At 40.0% G+C, this 19660-nt stretch overlaps 1 protein-coding gene across 1 annotated transcript in view; it reads right to left on the minus strand.

The window, feature by feature from the left end:
• The window catches only part of COL11A1 (collagen type XI alpha 1 chain), a 165610-nt gene that overhangs the window by 16643 nt on the left and 129307 nt on the right, over positions 1-19660 (minus strand). Inside the window, exons 48-54 of the mRNA XM_075711675.1 lie at positions 18732-18785; positions 18587-18640; positions 9149-9202; positions 8542-8649; positions 8298-8351; positions 7949-8002; positions 6689-6742 (exon numbers count right to left, since the gene is read on the minus strand). Coding sequence (XP_075567790.1) covers positions 6689-6742; positions 7949-8002; positions 8298-8351; positions 8542-8649; positions 9149-9202; positions 18587-18640; positions 18732-18785 — 432 coding nt within the window. The remainder of the gene's footprint in view (positions 1-6688; positions 6743-7948; positions 8003-8297; positions 8352-8541; positions 8650-9148; positions 9203-18586; positions 18641-18731; positions 18786-19660) is intronic.

Below are 19660 nucleotides of genomic sequence, written 5' to 3' on the forward strand. Positions count from 1 at the left end.
TTGTGAGCGCAGGGCTTTAGGACCAGAGCTGATGCAAGAGCCATTTTTTAGACTAGAGCTGGATTTAGCCCAAACCTTTTATAGCCTGATATATTTCACCATCCACTACTATTGGCACGTACCTTGAGCAACTCTACCAGTTTTAATTTAATTCCTGGAAATTTACGTTCATTTTATAACTATTTACATAGAAGTATATTAAGATCATTCATTTGCTTCTGAAATTAAGCTTTCTCCAGGGTGGAACTGAACATCTGCAGGACTGTATGAACCTTTTGGCCAACACAACTTTTGGATAGTTCATGCTTTCCATCAAAGGTAATGCAAAATGAGTTAAATTATCCACAGGGGACTTTGGTCATTTGCTGGGGGTATCACCAGGTTGTTCTCTTTGGTGTTTTTAAGAGATGTAAGTGGTAAAGCGCTTAGTTTTACCTCTTCAAAATAGAGAGAAGCTAAAAAGCCCTGGGCAGCGCGGTGCAATTGCTGACTCTTTAACAGGAAGAATAATTTAAATCACTACTGCTCCAGTAATAATCTCTGATGCACTTGCCCCTTTGTGTAGGTTGTAATTGGTTGGGTGGATGACAGTTCGCAGCAATCACAAGAAAAACGATTAGCAGGTATATAAGCAAACTCAGGAACATTTTAGAAACAGGGCTTTTTTTCTTACATGAATTAATTTACACGCCCGTTGTCTTTACTGCTTGAAAATTCCTTTTACGCAAGTTCCCTTATGGATGATAATCTACCCTACCCAAGAAAGTGGAAAGGGTTGAGAGTGGTAGTTTGTATTTGAGAAAGATGGTCTCCCCATAATCTAGAAATGCAGCTGCAACATGAATTAGCAGGGCTAAAACCACCGTGATCGCTGAATTACCGATAACAATGAGTCATGATTGCTAAACAAAGGGGGTGCATTCATTATCAAACAGTGCCAATGCTGCAGCGAGCGCAAAGCAGCTAAACGAACTGCTCTTCCTAATGGGCTGTGATTGCTGGCATGGCACAGATGGTGCGTCTACAGAGAAAGGCTGCTAATTATTATTTATCTTACCTTCCTACACTTCAGTTGTTGGAGTGTCTGGTAAATTTTAACTGACAGAAAAGATCTCAATAACAATAATTTTAAATTGACGCATGGCTCCCCACCCTCAGAACCCCAGCTACCATGGTGATTTTTATGATCATTACACTTTAAGTTCGGACGTCCTGCCTGATGTATTTTATGCAAAACCGAGAAGACAAAAGAACCTGTACAGAAACAAACTTGTCCTCAATTTTTGTTATGCGAACCCATTGGACATTTTTGTCTGCTCTTCCATATTTCAGAATTTCATTAAAATAATTTAAACTGTCATTTATTGCTGTCTGTCATCTGACTAAAAACGTGATTTCCAACACAGAAAACCATTACCACATTTCATCAGTCTGTTAAGATAGGAACCTGGCATCTTGTTAGGTGTTCTGTGCATTTTCAATCAAGAATGAAAATCGGCTTAATTTTTAAGTGATGCGTGCACCCTGCTGAGGCAGCATGATGTTGTAGCCAAAATGGAAAAAATCTCCTTCCTAGAAACACTTCCTTTTTTACTAAGTTATTCAACTTTGTATATAAAGGCAACTAACCAAATAAGCTTTCGCTTCTCAAATTTAGAGCCTGGCTTTGTTGCAGTATTGACATCTGTTCTTTTATTGCAAGCAGACAGTATGCCCTCCAGTTTAGGGGAAAAAAAAAAAGGTATTTTAGTCTTGCACTTTAAATTCCAACATTTTTAGATTAATATATGGAGCCTTATGTACACGTGATCTAGACATCTGATTGACTCTAATGAAGCAAAGAGCCAAACAGCAGAAAACACAGCTGAAGGGCCTAGCACACCGACAGGCTGAGAGGAACATAAGCAAGAAGTACTATCTGTGCTGATTTTTGTTGATTGTGTATGTTATTTGGTTTCAGAATGAATGTTGTTTGATGGTGTCTTTTCTTAAAAATGCTATTTTTAACATTTGTCAGATAGAATTCAATTAATTCAAACTAGAGATATTACCCAGTACTATATGGCAAAACAAAAACGTCCCAAAAAGTATGTGCGAAGAATTAAGTTTCAGAAAAAAGTAGTAACAACCTAACTGTGGAGGGATTCAGTCTTTGTATCTACATTTCTAGACAAGCAGGCATTGGACCAGGAGGCCTTCTGAGATGTTCCACTTCTCACTGATGACAACTCACTTATCTCCTACAGTGGCAGGAGAAGCCGGAAAACAAAACACCTCTTCAGAAACCCAGCCTTCACACAGTGTGCTGCTGGTCGATGCTGATGCTGTTATGAGCAACAGGAAAGCTGTACAGCTGAGAACTCTCACTGCCAAGCCCATAGCAATTTGTGAGCTCCTGGTTGCCTTGGATTGCTCCGACAATAAAGTTAACTCGATAACGCAGTTTTTGTCTTCAGAACATTTAAGAACACTTCAGAAGCCACATCCTTCTGCGGGGTTGGCAAGTTTCATTCTTCTTTTTTTGCACATAGAGAAATTGAGATGGCAATATTACAAATGTTCAACATGCATATAATGGGAAAAGGATTAGGAAAGGGGCTCCTAGTCCCAAAGCTGTACTGGGCTATTTCTCTGGTCAGCCCGGAATGTAATACACATACATGTAATGCCTCAAGTTTTCTAGAGAATTTGGGCTGACTTCCATCAGTGGAGAACTTGTCAAGGGATTTGATGGTGGAAAGCCCACAGTGAGAGGAAGATGTCCTGATGAAGAGCAGCCATTCTCAAATCAGACAGAACTGGTAAGGCTAGAGCTGGGTCCTGGACAGCTAAGAAGTCAAGTCAGCGATCTGCTGTGGGCTACCTCTACCAAAAAGCCTATGGTGCTGGATATTTTTATAAATGTAAAGTAAATATGACAGCCAATGAAGTGGTAGCCATCGCGCCTAGCCTCTGAGGTCCTGATTTGGCGAGACACTTAAATGAGCACTGAAATCTGCAAACACAAATGCATGTTTCCTAGCAAGCTTGTACGCTATGCTGAATCAGGAATACTAGGAAAGTTGATCAATTTTTCAAGTAGCTCTAACAGTTTTCTTTAAATAGTGTAAGTTTACTTTAAAAGTTCTTTCATTTGCACCATAAGGCTTTGATGGCTTTACATAAAAAAATATAATTTTTGGAAACATTATATTTAACTGCTGCTGAGCTGCCTTCAGAAAGATGGTACAAAACTGTTAGCATTGGCTCGCTAGAACGCTAAGTTTAGCACTAAAATATTGTAGTTCAAATTGCTCAAGTTTTCCCATCTATAGTTATGAAAGAACATACATATAAATGTATATTACACAACTGACAGCTTCATTTTCTGTTTGACTTCAATAACAATTATGACATGCTTTTACTTCCACACTATTCTCACTCACATTCTGCAATCAGTATTCCATTAGCTGACTACTTCTGTTTAAGAAAGAGTAGCAAACGCTTCTGAGTACCTTCATTTTACTTTAGAACTATATACTTTTTGGGGGTTATCAAGTATAAGAAAACTTTTTTGAACCAATGGAAATATGTTTTCCCGAAATACTTCCAGCATTTACTGCTGTATTTTTATTGTTAGTATCTGCTCTTATTAAAAGTTATAAACCCAGATAGAATTTATACAGAATAAAAATCCTTCTTGACTATCCAAGTAAAGCAAGGGTTTTTTTTTATATATATATATATATATATATATATATATATATATTCTTGTATATAGGAAATACTGAGCATAGTCTTTTACTTCATTGACAAGATACTCTTTAAAAGAATTGCTATTTTTTGAATTCTTTACAGGGCATTTTATCATTGAATTCAAAACCAGAGCTTAGTCAATACTAAACTAGTCCCTGAAAGTCTGATCCAATGAATATGTATTTTTAAATGAGCCGGTGTTTTGGGCATTGATCCTCTCTTGCACTGAACTAGAGAATCTGGCCTTCCCTTTGTTAATGAGAAAATCACTTCAGCTGTATGTTTCCCTTGGTTTCATAGCTCTAATTTTCTAAACAGTACCTGCACAAATCCACGCTACCTGCACACACAATTACTATGATTACTTGCACCATAACTACCTAGATGTATAAAGCCTTCTGAGCATGTACGTAGCTGATCTGGTACAGGCACAGATCATTTCAGAAGTCCGGATCTGTAAAATATTAATTATGATTTAATGAAAATTTAAAAAACCCCAAGAATATATGTAATCACTTTGAGAGACTTTATCAATGACTATGTCACAAGGTTTGCCCTTCATAGATTATGTTTTTGGCCTATAAGTATTTAATCTAGTCATTCATCTGAATATAGGACCTTCTTCTGAAGATACTTTCAGTTTTGTAAGGGAGAGACCAGTGTATCTGTGGTATTAGGAGAGTATATATTTCTGTGGTATAAGGCAGTGGTGAAAATATTTTTTGGAAGAGCAATTGTTAGGTCTGAAAAATCATACGTTAGGGTACACGTTTTGTGGATGCTCTAATGATCTATTTTTTTTTCATCCGTAGATTTAACCTTTTATTTCGATTTAGACTTGAGCTAAGTCTAAGGCCAGCATGCTAGCCAATTTTACCTTTTCAGAGTAGGAATCTGGAACAGGCTTATTGTTCTGACATGTACTGCCGGAGTGGTATTTCTTCAAAGAAATTCACCATACTGCTGGTGCCCAAGACCCTTGCTCCATCTGCAAGGCTCTGGTATTTATTGTCAAAGCCTTTAGAGCACCACAGTAAAACAGTTTTGGTACTTGCTTATCTCACCAACTAATAGTAATCCTATTACTCTTACCCATCAGTAACTAGGAAAAATAGTTTACTCTTGGCCTTCACTTGATAGTTGAATGTCACTGTAAGTACGTATCTGTAGCTGAAGTCTCTTAGATACGATGGGAAAACTCTATTTATGTCCATGTCTTTCACTAGAATTTGCTTCCCAGGGAAAGCTGGAGGAACCTCTTTGTAACTGGCAATACTAGACACAGATTGTTCAAAACTCTGAAACCTGGTAATAAACCATAAAAAAAAAAAATTAAAAAATAATTCATAAGACTGGGCAGTGAAACTGAGTTCAGGCCAGTTCCAAAATACAGGGGAAGAGGGGAATGAAAATGAATAACAGGATAAATGACTGTACAGCTGAGGAGTTCAAGGGACTAGATTTAAAAGTATGAACCCTGAGCTCTGCCAGCTTGTCATTTCAGAGACAGAAAAACAAAAAATGGGGTGGAATGTTGCTTTCTAGTAGTATAGCCAGAGCTGCACCTCCATAGGCAGCGGGATTATGACTGAAATGGTATGTCCTTCTTAATCCAGGTAAAAGGACACTTCGGGCTTTTTGGTGAAATTCATTCTACCATAAAAAATGCTCTTCATTAGTTCTCATCAGTTCTATGTTCATTCTGCCAGTGAAGTATGAAGCTTTCAATCCTTTACTTTTTTTCTCTGGTATAACGTCAATACAGTACAGACTCTCCACAAGCATTCAGGCACTCATGTGATGTAGAATCTGATTCTACGAAAAGTTTTCTTCAGAATTTAGGAATGGGATTACTAGGCAATACTCAGCCATACATTTTCCCTAACTTGGAAATGCGTCAAGCCGCAGGTGATGCGACACTTGGGTTTCTAAAGTGTTTTTTGTTTAGGTACAATCAGATGCAATGTCACCGATCTGTTAGGAATGAGCTACTGCCCTTCTGTGTAATAAAGTAGGAAGTTCTAATTTGATGTTGAACAAACATACTAATTGCTAATATTCAATCCAGCCGTATTTCAGTTCTAGTGATAAGGTTGCTAATGCTACCATAATCATTTACAGTATTATAAATGTTTTGCAAGTTGTTGGAGCAAATAGATTATTGTGTAAAATAGATAAAACTAATTAGGCATGGCGGTTCACTCAAGCCTCTTAAATAGAGCAATTTAACACATTTTGTTAAATAGCTCTCAGTTTACATTTAATGATGCCCCCTCCCCTGTTTTTTAAAGTGTAAAAACTGCATCTAATTGCTCTCTGAAGCAGACCTAAAGGTTGATGCATCTACTACAGTTCTGTAAGTGTAATGTTATTTACTGGCTTTGATTAGCTACATTTGTAAAGCCCATGAAGCTTCAAAGACTTTAGAGATAATGGAATGGCTTCATAAGTTACAGAAACGGCTGCTTCTTCATTTTGTATGCAGAGGGGATGACACAGGTTTGCACAAAAGCTGCACTGAAAGTATTTAATTTCAGAGGCTAAAGACACCAAAGCAGACACACTTCTTCCTGCTCCCTGCCAGCAGTCACGTGCCTAAGGATGATGTCTTGTATCACGCTCATCACCACTCACTCCTCTTAGCAGCCTAATTCAGACGACACGGAATTCTTACCCTAGCAGACACCGAGTTCACTTGGGTGAAAAGAAAAAGCGCGTTTATAGATAAGGAATACATTCTTCCCTACGTATTTTTGTTCCCATGTTCCATGTAACCCGTGCTAAAGGGTTTTCTGGGCTGTTGCTATTTTTTCATTTCTCCCATTACATTTCTTTTAAGAAACTTCAAACGTCATGTATGAGTGTCGTGACCTGGAAAACAGGTAGCTGAAATTCTGTAGAACATAGTGTCTCAGAAAGAGAAATGTACAAGAGGAAACGAGAAATTACTTACTCTTTTTCCAGGTGGACCAGGTGGGCCAGCTTCACCTGAAGGACCTGGTGGACCCTGCAATGGAGAATGATAAGCTCCGTGGTAACAAAAGATAAAGTTGTTATCTTCAGTAAATGCAGCAAACACCTGCAATACGTTGGCCCCTTTCAATGGGCAGGACGTAAGTACCATAAATACACACAGAGCAGTATACCTGCTTATTCAACAAATCCTTTCTTAGGGTGGTGTTTTGACATTTTTAACAGCTTTTGTTATTGTACGAGATGCAATCATTCTTTTTTTCTCTTCCTGTTTGCAACAAAACATTTCAGACCAGAAAGTGGCTGCACAGAAGTAACATACGGTCTTAGCCTCCTGCCTAACTCCGTTACGAAGTGTCTTGCTTTGTCAGTGCTGAAGTTGTTACTTTTGCTAAAATTTTTCACTTACGCCTGTGAGTTAGCTGCCCCGTGGGTGGCTTTCTCTTGAAAACTCTTTTGTGCACTGACAGCCATTTGGCTACTCCATCTTGGTAAGCTGTGATACCTTTAAATATTTCAGGGTTGCTGAACAGTTTGATAAGCTTTTCTTCAGGAACACAACATTCTAAAAGTACTTGCTGTTAAGTAAGATGTACAGATCCTAATTTCCTGAAGTTTGCAGGTAAAACCCAGTTTACAACTTACTTCCAACCATACGTTCAATGTACTAGCATTTTCAAACTGTACTGTATAGGATAATTCCCGGATAATCAGAACTTCCAGAGCTAGAAAGAGACTTTCCAAAATGGAAACACTAACTTCTTGCAATAAAAGAATTAAATTAATGATGTTTTAATATGGGAATTGCAGAACTACAAGAACTTTGATGTTAATATGTGTATTGCTCAGATGCTTCTTAACTTTCTTAAAGCAGAAACTTCAAGGTTTTGCTTCATTTTATCAGGTCAGCTAATGAGGATTATTTGGCTGCAGTGTTCCTTTCTTATGCTTAGAGTTGCTCTATTTTTAGTGCTCCTCAGCAGCTCCAGCAAATCCTTAACACATCATTTGTTTCTACTTGTAAAGGAAATTGTGCTCTTTGTCCAGATTGTGAATATAATACGGGCAGTTCTATCTCTACAAGGAAATAAATAGGTATCTTTCAGAATAATAGAAAAAGCATCCATTTAGAAAATATTTTTAAGACTATGAACGTATAGAAACCACTGATTCAGCAAAAGAGACTTTCTTAGCATAGGCGAGAACATGCAGCTGAAATAAAATGACAGAAACAACTCACAGGTTGACCAGGATCACCATCTTCACCCTTCTCTCCACCAACACCATCTTGACCCTACAGAATTCATGGGAAAATAAAAAAAAATACAAAATTCAGCTCAATTAAGTAATTTAGTTGCATATATGAATACGAGAACACTACTTTTCTACACAGCATTTTCCTAAGGACACTAGTTTTCAAAACTTTTTAAAGATTTCTAAACCTTTTTTAAGCCTGAAGAAATTTATGAACAGAAAAGCAACAGATCTTCCAGGCAAGACCTCATCCCCAGACAAGGACTAGGCAGGGTTAACTAGCCTTTAGTGCAAACCAAGACTAGGACCTAAAACTGGTTTTTAAGTGTACTTACAGCTGGACCAGGTTCCCCAGGGGGACCAGGATCTCCAGGAAAACCAACTGGGCCCTAGATAAATCAGGAAAGAAACCCAAGGAACGTGTCATCCATTGACAAGCAGGTAGCAATCATCACAAATACTTTATGAAACACATCATGAATTTAGTTCAAATGTAGCAAATTATATACAGTTCTAAATGTAGCACAACTTCAGCCGTGCTTCACAATGCTTTGTGTTAAAATTATTAAGCTCACTTACTGGGTTACCCTTAGGCCCATCATCACCTGGGGGTCCTTTAGCACCTGGTGGTCCAGCTGCTCCGGGTGGACCAGCCTCACCTTTTTCTCCCCTTTCACCTTTTGGACCCTGTAGAAAACATATGAACACAAAAATGGCATCTGGAAATTGAAACGGCTGAAGAAAGATTACAATGGCTAAAACTGTTTTTCAGACCTGGGCAATGTTACTCAAAAACTGCTGGCATGTGAATGGGAAATTAGGACCTCGGCCTCAGATTGGAAAGCCTGTGAATCTCAGGTCGAGTGCCAACACCTGCACCCAGTTTGCATCAATGAACTGCCTTCAGAGAGAAAAACATGGATGTCAAAGTTAATACTTTTGGAAGAAAAAATAAGTAGTCTCTTAGGAAGTCCAGCTTTGTCTTCTAGCTGTTAGTACAAGATGTGGCTATAATTATATGGAAGCAAATTGCATTTTAAAGGTATAAGTTCTTCACTGAAAATTTAAAGAAAAATGTACACAAGGGCTCAAGTAATCTGATTAAATGCTTTCTAGAGTAAGCACTACTAGATACCTTAGTTCACCATAATGAAGGTTAATAATAAAACAAACCCCAAATACTCACAGATGTTCCAGATTCTCCAGGAGGTCCAGGGTTACCAGCTTCTCCAGGTTCACCCTGTAAATGTGTGAGGATAAATTGATAAGTCGTTAGGGAGAATAATTCTATGAATTTACTTCTGTTATTACATATTCTTCTCATGCTTATTCATGTGAACAGCTTACAGGAACTCTCTTTTATTTGGTCTACCTAAAGGGGGTTGAGTTACATATGGTTTTGCAGAACTGGCATCTGAAATTTTAGAGAGAATACATCAAACTAAGGTTTTAGTGAGCCAGGGAGACTAACCTTCCCTTTGGGCTTTGGAAGATCTTCCCCTTTATTATCCCATATATTGCAAATTTCCTGTTTGTCATCTTTCTTTCTAGTCACAGAAAAGCTGAAGAAGTATACTGACTGCATATGGTTTTTTTCTCTAGAAGATACATTTTGCCTGGAAGCAAGTTTCTACAAATAAGAGAATACTATTTGGAAATGAATGTCAACGGAGTGAAGATATTATCACTATAGCTGCTGTTAGAATAAAAAATTTTATGAAGAAGAAAAGCATAAGTATAAAATAATAGCATAACAGTTAGGGAAACTTTCACCACAAGCCACAAAGGTGTACGCTATGTATTTGCCGCTGATGGAAATTGTTTAGTAAAGCAGACGGCTTTGAGGACAACACCATATGAAGAAAATCTGTGCAAGTCAAAGATTAGACACTGTTAAGTCAATGTTTACATTAATTCAGCCTCTTTTTTGAGCTAACATACAGTTTTGGCTCAAAGACTGTCTTTGCAATTGTTCGTTTTAAAGTTTATTATGACTGATTATTTTCTAGCTCAGTGGTCTGATAAATAAACCTTTATAGAAAACTACTGTGTTAGTAGAGTATTTAGCTATTAGCATCACAGACACACAAATCTGTGAAAGGATAACAGAATCTGCTTTGTGGCTGTCACGGAGTGCTGAGGTAAGAACTATATATTTTTATTCCAAAGGATTTCTCAATGTAACTGCTAATAGGGGGATTTTTTTCCCCCCATATATATTCTTTTTCCAAACCAAGTGAACCTTGACAATAATCATGCCTATAAACAAGAGTACTTCAGTGCCAAAAATGCATTTCACCCAATCGCCTCTATTGAACTCAGGCACAGATTTGGAATAAATTTGTGTATCCTTCATATCCTGCCTGACCTGCACACCCCTCTTCATTCTATGACAATCCAATTCATACAACACGCACGTCTGTCATTTCCACGCAGACAGTATAAAAGTATAAATCATAAAATATGAATTTTAAACAAATCTTACGGCGTAGATACTGAACTTTTTTTCGTAGAAGCTCATGGCAGCACAATGACCTCACTGGGTCCGGAATTTGGCCCAATGTAAATATTACATTAGATGAATGGAAGAAGATCCGAGTACCCAGCTGAATTCCAGAATAGGATAATTATCAGGTTACCACAATTTTAAGAGCAATATTAAAATGTCTTTTAGAAAGGGCACTTCCAAAGGGTGAATTTGCCTTTAGAAACCGTGGTATGTTTTATTAGACATACTTAAATTTGCAGGAATATTAAAAATTAATGATCCCTCAGTACTTAACGTTCATTTGCTTCTGTGATACAGCATTCATTATTTTTAAAAAAAAAGTCTAGTGGATAGTTCAGGTCAATAAGCATTAAGTACGTTTTCTAGGAAAATTCATAATCTTCATTTCCTTATCCTCTGCACAGGGTTTACTGAATTTGCAGCAGCATTAGTATTGTTTTTTTGTCCATGCCTACTATCAATCAAATTAGATTTATACTGTACTGAGGGAGCTGGCAGAGGAGCTCGCCAAGCCACTTCCCATCATCTATCAGCAGTCCTGGTTAACAGGGGAGGTCCCTGATGACTGGAGGCTTGCCAATGTGACGCCCATCTACAAGAAGGGCCAGAAAGAGGACCCGGGAAACTACAGGCCTGTCAGCCTGACCTCGGTGCCGGGAAAGATTATGGAGAAGTTCATCTTGAGTGAACTCAACAGGCAAGTGCAGGTCAACCAGGGGATCAGGCCCAGCCAGCATGGGTTCATGAAAGGCAGGTCCTGCTTGACCAACCTGATCTCCTTTGATGACCTGGTGACCCGCCTGGTAGATGATGGAAGGCTGTGGATGTCATTTCCCTGGACTTTAGCAAAGCTTTTGACACCATCTCCCACAATATTCTCCTTGGGAAGCTGGCAGCTCATGGCTTGGATGGGCATAGTCTTCGCTGGGTGAAAAACTGGTTGGGTGGCCGAGCCCAGAGAGTAGTGGTGAATGGAGTTAAGTGCAGTTGGTGTCCGGTCACGAGCGGTGTTCCCCAGGGCTCTGTTTTGGGGCCAGCCTTGTTTAATATCTTTATCGATGATCTGGATGAGGGGATTGAGTGCACCCTCAGTAAGTTTGCAGATGACACCAAGTTGGGTGGGAGTGTCGATCTGCTGGAGGGTGGGATGGCCCTGCAGAGGGACCTGGACAGGCTGGACCGATGGGCCGAGGCCAACTGTATGAGGTTCAACAAGGCCAAGTGCCGGGTCCTGCACTTGGGTCACAACAACCCCATGCAGCGCTGCAGGCTTGGGGAAGAGTGGCTGGAAAGCTGCCTGGCCGAAAAGGACCTGGGGGTGTTGGTCGACAGCGGCTGAACATGAGCCAGCAGTGTGGCCAGGTGGCCAAGAAGGCCAACAGCATCCTGGCTTGTGTCAGGAATGGTGTGGCCAGCAGGAGCAGGGAGGTGATCGTGCCCCTGTGCTCGGCGCTGGTGAGGCCGCACCTGGAATGCTGTGTCCAGTTTTGGGCCCCTCAGCACAAGGAGGACATTGGGGTGCTGGAACGTGTCCAGAGAAGGGCAGCGGAGCTGGGGCAGGGTCTGGAGCACAGGGCTGGTGGGGAGCGGCTGAGGGAGCTGGGGGTGTTCAGCCTGGAGAAGAGGAGGCTGAGGGGAGACCTGATCGCTCTCTACAACTCCCTGAAAGGAGGGGGCAGGGATGGGGTGTTGGGCTCTTCTCCCATGTAGTCAGTGATAGGACGAGAGGAAATGGGCTTAAGCTGCGCCAGGGGAGGTTTAGGTTGGAAATTAGGAAAAATTTCTTCACGGAAAGGGTAGTCAGGAATTGGAACAGGCTGCCCAGAGAGGTGGGGGAGTCCCCATCCCTGGAGGCGTTCAAAAAACGGGCAGAGGTGGCACTTGGGGACATGGTTCAGTCTGGTCTACCCTTGATTGGCTTAGTGTGGACTTGGTAGTGTAGGTTAATGGTTGGACTGGATGATCTTAAAGGGCTTTTCCAACCTAAACGATTCTATGATTCTATGTAGCAACAGAGAATGAGGTCTGGAATTAGCAAACGAATTGATGTTATTCAAGTTAGTAGATACATTTTATCTCTCAGAGTCCACAATATAGACCCTTTCAACAAGTGTCTCCATTGCAGGACTAACTAACTGAGCGGCATAAGAACGCTAATTGTGCCAAGTCTTGCCTGACAAGTACCTGTGCCAGTACTATCCCCTTCTAAGCTTCTCAGAGCGCAAGTTCTTTTTCTGCCTTTCTGCCAAATGATATTGTAATTTATGATGATTCACACTGGATTTGTAATCCACTCTCTACCCTGCCTGTTGACAAACACATCTTCATTGTAGGGTATCGCGCAACAAGAGAAAAGACGGGCTTTCTCTGACGTCTGGCGCTATACGTAGGGACAACGGGGGCACACGGTGCTCCTGGGATGCCAGGGTCCCAGCTACAGCACGCATGTTGAAACTGGCAGATGCAGGCAGCCTACGCGAGCTCTGCGCATAGCCTATCCCCCACAAGCAGCAGCGTGGAAGACAGCGAAATTGGAGGGGCTAGCAAACGTCAAGATGCTCCCTTTAAAGGGCTTCTGTGAAAGATGAGACCAGTTCAAGTTTCATCTCACATTAATACTTCTAAATCATTGCTCTATTAGAAAATGTGACTCTTCCCTGTACGCAGCCCTTCTTTTTTCTGACACTGATTTTTATATTCCAAACATTAGGTCCTATGGAAGGTTGTAGTTGTTTTAGACAGCCGTTAAGGGAGTTAAACAATGTTTTGATAGACATTGTAGCTGATACATATTTGCAGAGTGCATATTTATAGCTACTGGAAACTGTGCAATCTGTAGGTTATTGTTTGCCCTTGTCTGTCTTTGCATTTTTGGTAAGCATGGTATTAATTCAGAATCCGATGCACCTTCTCCATGGGAAATATCTCGTGTTCTTTTGGGAAATAGATTTTATGATCTAGTAAAAGCTTTATTCCACCTCTGGAATTTTTTTCCTCTTTTGCTATCAGGTCAGATCTTTTAAAAGTTAGTGTGGTCTTTCTTAGGCAAAGCCTTTCTCTGACAGAATTTCAACAAGCAAAGACAGAAATTCTAAACTACGGAGTCATGTCATTTCATGGACACGTTTAAGTCTGAAAACCTCCTTGGATTAAGCAAGCAGAATGGTTTGTAGCAGGCTAAGGACAGCAGTTTAAAAGTCCTTTGTTTTCCTTACTATGCCCAGTTCTAGAGAACTGTCCGTACAAAGCCCGGAGACACAGCGGATGGAAGGCTGCCACCTTTTGGTTAAATTCTGGGACATGGTGATTTATTTTGTAAGGACAAGAGGCAACTTTGCAGCTGACTGGGTTGGGAAAAGGATTCAGTTACACTTGTGCTCCTTTTTGCCATCCTTGCAAGATAGAAAAAAAGAGAAAAATTGTGACTCTAGAAGACAATCCCTTTTCACATAGGTATGCATACGTGACTGTGTTATATATACTATGGCTCTGCGGAGAAATAAATTTAATCAAGACATTCTAAAGCGGTGCTATATTTTCTGGGAGGGCTTATGTTTACAAGCATGTTGGAGAGATGGAGAAGGATGAGAAGAGATCCCAGTCAGTGAGTCATGTTATTAAAAGTAATTTGTTAGGACAGATATTCAGGAAGCATAAACTGTCGTAGACACATCTTGATTAAATACCTTAGTAAGTGTCTGCACGCAGGTGTGTGGAAAAATGATATGCACACATCAGGATGTCTGTGCAAAGTTATCAGACATGTTTTTAAACCTAAGGCCAGAATACTCAATTGATTTTGTCCTTTCACGTCCATCTGCAGTATAAATCAATGACGGATTAAGCATGTAAACTATCGATTTCACTTGTTTACTGTGTTGGACTCATTAATGTACTATTTTAAAAATTAGTTTAGAATTATATAATAGGAAGGAGTATAAACCCAGATGAGTCTAGTGGCTTTCTAACATCAGACTTTTTCGTATAGTAAACCAGATTTAAATTCTGAGAGGCTACAGAAAGAGTATTTCGGTTCTGCAGACATTCATTTTGCATTACGCATTGACTCCGCCAGTTTAGCGCACACCGTGGAAGGGAGGAAGGGTGAAAGAATGGCACAGTACTCAGTGCAGTTATCACAGATGAGCCTAAATTAGAAAGGCAAATTTATTTTATTAGGCTTCGTGTTCAAAAAACAGGGAGATGTGGCACCTGGGGACATGGTTCAGTCTGGTCTACCCTTGATTGGCTTAGAGTGGACTTGGCAGTGTAGGTTAATGGTTGGACTGGATGATCTTGAAGGGCTTTTCCAACCTAAACCATTCTATGATTCTATGTTTCTATGAAGAGAAGCGTGAGATTAATGTTACTTGTTCTGTTTCCTCTCTGTGTTGTAAATTCTTAGAGGGTGTAAAACATCTAAGGCGCAGTTTTGAGAAGTCATGAGCAACGTAGTGGGTATTTAGGATGTCTGCACATTAGGCCTTTGATATCAAATTAGAGATAAGCATGTGTTGGTACATTTTGTTTTTCCGTTTTTTCTTCGTTGTAAGCACAACAAAGAGAATAACCTCTGGGTGGAAGCTGGGTTTAAGTGCTTCTGGTTGAGTGTGAGTCTCAAGACTTCCCAACCGCCCCGTGGAGGCTACAGGCATTAATAATGCAAGGCTACGCGCACATTTGTACTGCAGATGGCTTTGAACATTTAGGCCTTTGTGTGTAGAGCAGAGGAAAGAACAGGCTAGTTAAAAATACATGGCACTGTGACAAAACTTGTTTATAATTTGCCAGATGATAAGGGGGCTTTGAAATCCCAGTATTAATGACAAGATATCTCTTAGTCTAACCGTTCAAAGACAAAAGCGAGCAAATCTATTTCACTCCCCAACAGTGAGAGGGAGGACGCCGAAATGTTTTTCCACGCTCTACAATCAGCCCTGCATTGCATTATCTGTAGGATGGCACGTCTTTCCCGAACGGGACGCAGAGGCCAAAGCATGCTGACGTAATAAGAAAAACACTGGGGGAAAAATACGTGGGAAGAAAAGGAAGCGAGAAAATGCATGTTTTGTTGAAAGCGTGAAGTGTCTTCCCGGTGCGGGAACTCCTCCTGACAAAACAACTCTTTATGATTTCTAAGCTTGCAGAACTCATTAAATGGGACTGAAATTAAGAAGGAAGGTATCCTAAGTAGGAGAAAAACTGGCATGTACTAAAACTTGAGAAGGAGGAGGAAAGTAATTAGAAGAAATAAAAACTTCCAAAATAATATACGTGGAAGCTTCTCTGTGTGAGTGCAGAGAATATGGGAAACAAGCAAGAGGAAATAAAAATGACAACCAGTGATAAACAGTCTGAATTTCATGTTCTTGAATTAAATTTGGTGGGCTGATTATCACAAACAGGGATTCTAAATCACAGAGAAGAGTCACAGGGAGAAACAAAAGAGTAAGGAGTTCAATATAAGTCGATGTTTTTACAAAATGACTGGAATATAACTTGATCATGAAACAGTAAAAATTAAAGGGGTGATTGAAAGCAATGGCAAAATTCCTATTGACTTCAATGGGCCACAATATTATACAAGGTGGTTTTCGTTTTTTTTAAAGCAGTGAATATGATGGGTGCTACCCTGGATGTAGTATTCTCATAATAAAACATTTTTCTCAGAATTTTCTTCCCACAGTGCCCGTTTTTTCCCCTGTATTTCACTGACGTACAGAGTCTCTTTTTCCAATAATTTTTTTTCCATCTCTACCAACTCTTACGTTCAGACACGGTACTCCTCCCAGAGAGAAAAAACAAATCCTGCAGCAATTCATGAGGCCAAGCTCTCTTTTAAGATAGGCTGGAGGAACAATGTCACAAAATTGGGAGATTAGAGGGAATATCCTTGTTAATAATGCAGTCAAGCAGGAGGGCATCATGTTTTGTACGTCTTATGCAATTATGGGTGAAAAAAATGGAAGACACAAGAATGCCACTGCTACCGAGAGGTGTGCTGATGCTCAGAGCCACATCCTAAGAAACAGGGAATGCAATGAAGCACTGTCAGCTTAAGACATGACAGTGCTACCATGAAAAAACCACAGGATAAAGTTAATATTTTCATCTGCTTGGGCTCAGTACCCTTTGATCTCAAAAGACAAAGAAGGGAGGCAAAGCAGGATATTTTTCCATCAAGCCATATATTATATTACATTATTCTAGTACTCTCTTCACCACATCCCAGAGCACTGCTAAGTGATTTATTTGATGGGCATGTAGAAAAAAACCCATGAAACATCTGAAGATTCTATTAAAAGAATAGTTTGGTCATACTGATAAGAAATTGGTGATTCCTTTTGACATGGCCCTAATATAAGTGAAGGGTTATTTCAAGAAAAGATATTTAAGTGAAACAAACAGACACATAATCAAAATTTTATGGCAGATGTCAACAATATTGAAGAGCATCATAAGAAAGATCTTTTGTTATCACAGGGGAACAAGAAGCTTGTGAGATACTGTAGGATGAACTGCAGATTTTATTTTTTTTTTAATTATTATTAGTCACACAAATGATCCTGGGAAAACAACAACAACTTCCTTATCTTGTGAAAAGAAAGAATACCTAAAAGCTCTGGGAAGCAGAGCGACATGCTTTTGGACAGTGATCAGGAAGAAGATCATGACAAATATAAATGATTTTGATTGACCTGGTACTCGAGTCATTATTTGTAAATTCATAGATCTGACGGATTTGTACCTAAAGGTGCAATACTGGTACACCATGCCCAAGAGAGTATGTGGATAAATGAAAGGGAGCAGAAGTTCAGACTTCTGAAGTGCTGAAGTTCAGTAATGGTGTATGAGGAAGATGAGGGAAAAGGTACCCGTGCATTTAATTATCTGATGGGACAGGAAGAAAAAGGGAAAAATTGCTTCACATTCCGAAAAGTTATCAATACTGTGGGCTTTCTGAGAAACTACCAATACTAACATTCCTAGGGATGTCTTTTCTAGGATTCATTGATATCAGTGTTCCATTGAATACACACGATATTCCATGGCAAATATTTAAATACTCAAGGGCAATCTACATAGTTTCTCAACAAGTTATTTATACAGTGGCCTGGAATGTATTTCTATTCTGTTTCCTTCACCTTATGCTCCTTTCAAAATCTTCTTTCCAAATCCAAAGAAAAATTTCATATTAACTCTGTAACATTACAGCAAAATGCTTTTACGCTTACAAGCATGATATGGCTGAGGTCATCTAACTTATTAAGAGAAACATAAATAGGAATTTCAAGAGACTCTCTTTTGAATTTTGTGTTTTTATAATAGTTTACACTGGTGATTCAAATAAATCACACAAAAAAAGCCATTATGTCTATTGAGTACAGTATTTTTCCTTTAAGAAAAAGGAAGATGTTACCTGGCATGTTCTTTGGGTAAGATAGGAAATTTAAAAAAACCCCTCCACCTCATATACTGATAGGAAATTTTCTGAATAGAGAACTGAAAACAGCAATGAAAATCATTTTGATGAATGAACGTCATATAGCATCAGTCTTAAGTCAGGTTTTCAACCAGCACAAATCATCCTCAAACCTTTGATGTTACTGGATCTGTATCTGTCTGTATGAGGAACAGACACATACTGATGCTTCAGGTCTGCTTCACCTCACAGATATGTTTACCACTGATACATTAGGTAATAGCTTATATTCTTAACGTTCCAGGTAGAGGGCTATATGATATTCTAAGCTACAGCAGTATAAAATGAAAAACACTTGAAGCCAACAGTGTTACTGTGGCCATCAAACTATGCAGCTAAGGAAATCACGATAACCTTACTTTAATCCTTCACCCGAAACCTACCTCTTCTGCTCCAAAGCTCTTTCCTCTGATTGTTAAATATTTTTGTGATGTAAAACGTGAAATAAAAAGAGCAACCTTGGTAAGTCAGCCATTAGGAGTATAGCTAGATCACTATTAACAACTACTAGGTCAATGAAGGATATTTGGGAACTGTAATATATCTATATAGCTCCGAAGAAGAACCAAAATGTATATTCACATTCCTATTCCAGTGCTTTCTCTTTCTAGGAGGGTATTGTCACCACTCACCTTTTCACCAACACCTCCAACAGAGCCGATTGAGCCTGGAGGGCCTTGAGGACCCTACAATGATAAAAGATGTTAGTTATCCCAAATACAGTCATCCCAAATATAGTGCTTATTACTGAGAGGAAAAAAATAGGTTAGTTCTTACATCAGCTCCGTTGGGACCCTGGGGACCTCTTGGACCTGGAGGGCCAGGTGGACCCTGTATCAAAGAGACAACTTGGTATAGTTACAGTCATAAAGAGTAAGTCCAGTGGGCTTTTATGGCCAATGAAAAATCATCTACTCAATCTGTAGAGGACTTTTAATCTTCGCAGTGCTACAGAAACAGCAGGGCCAGACTGCTGCCTGTTGCACGAGTTGACAAGGTGACGGGATCCAGGCTATGTTAGGCAGCACCTGAGCTGGGAACGCTCTGATGCTTAGGGCTCCTGCGGATTGCTTTCCTGCGTTGTATGTTCCCTGCAGGTTACCTGCACCCCCCTTCCACTGTACAAAGACGCCGGTGTCGCTTATCTGTCTAGTACCAGCCATGCGACAGTGCGGCACCGTGGTGCCTACAGACAGGCCATAATAAAGCAGCCAGGCTTGGCGTGGGGCGTTGGAGGCAAACGTGTACTGCAGAGAGCTTGCCTTTCCGGCAGGACCAGCCCGGAAGGCATTCTGTCAACAGTGTGAACAGCTGGAAAATGCAGTCGCAAGATCACCCAGAGTAAACACAGCCAAGTAGCGTTTACCAGCTTCTGGCCTGCAATTACCTGCAGCTAAGGGACGATGCCCTGAATTTCAGAAAAGCAGCTCCAAACTCCGGTGCAGTGGTGTCTCCTTTTTCTCTTTCTTTCCTGAACCTGCTTGCCACTGCCCTGTTGCAGACGCACATAGCATCTGCTTTGCTACCCACTCTTCGGAGTATTTTCTTAAGTTACGTAAAGCTTGATATTAAAGGTGAGGAGACGTGGGAAAGCAGCGTAAAGCCCAGAGAGAGTCTGTGTTACAGAAAACATTTCATACTCAGGCACCAAATTCAGGAGTAGCTTATCAAATTGTGAGCTCCAGAGAAGAGGCAATAACACACGG

This window comes from Pelecanus crispus, chromosome 5, assembly GCF_030463565.1.
Source record: "Pelecanus crispus isolate bPelCri1 chromosome 5, bPelCri1.pri, whole genome shotgun sequence".
Taxonomy (NCBI): Eukaryota; Metazoa; Chordata; class Aves; order Pelecaniformes; family Pelecanidae; genus Pelecanus; species Pelecanus crispus.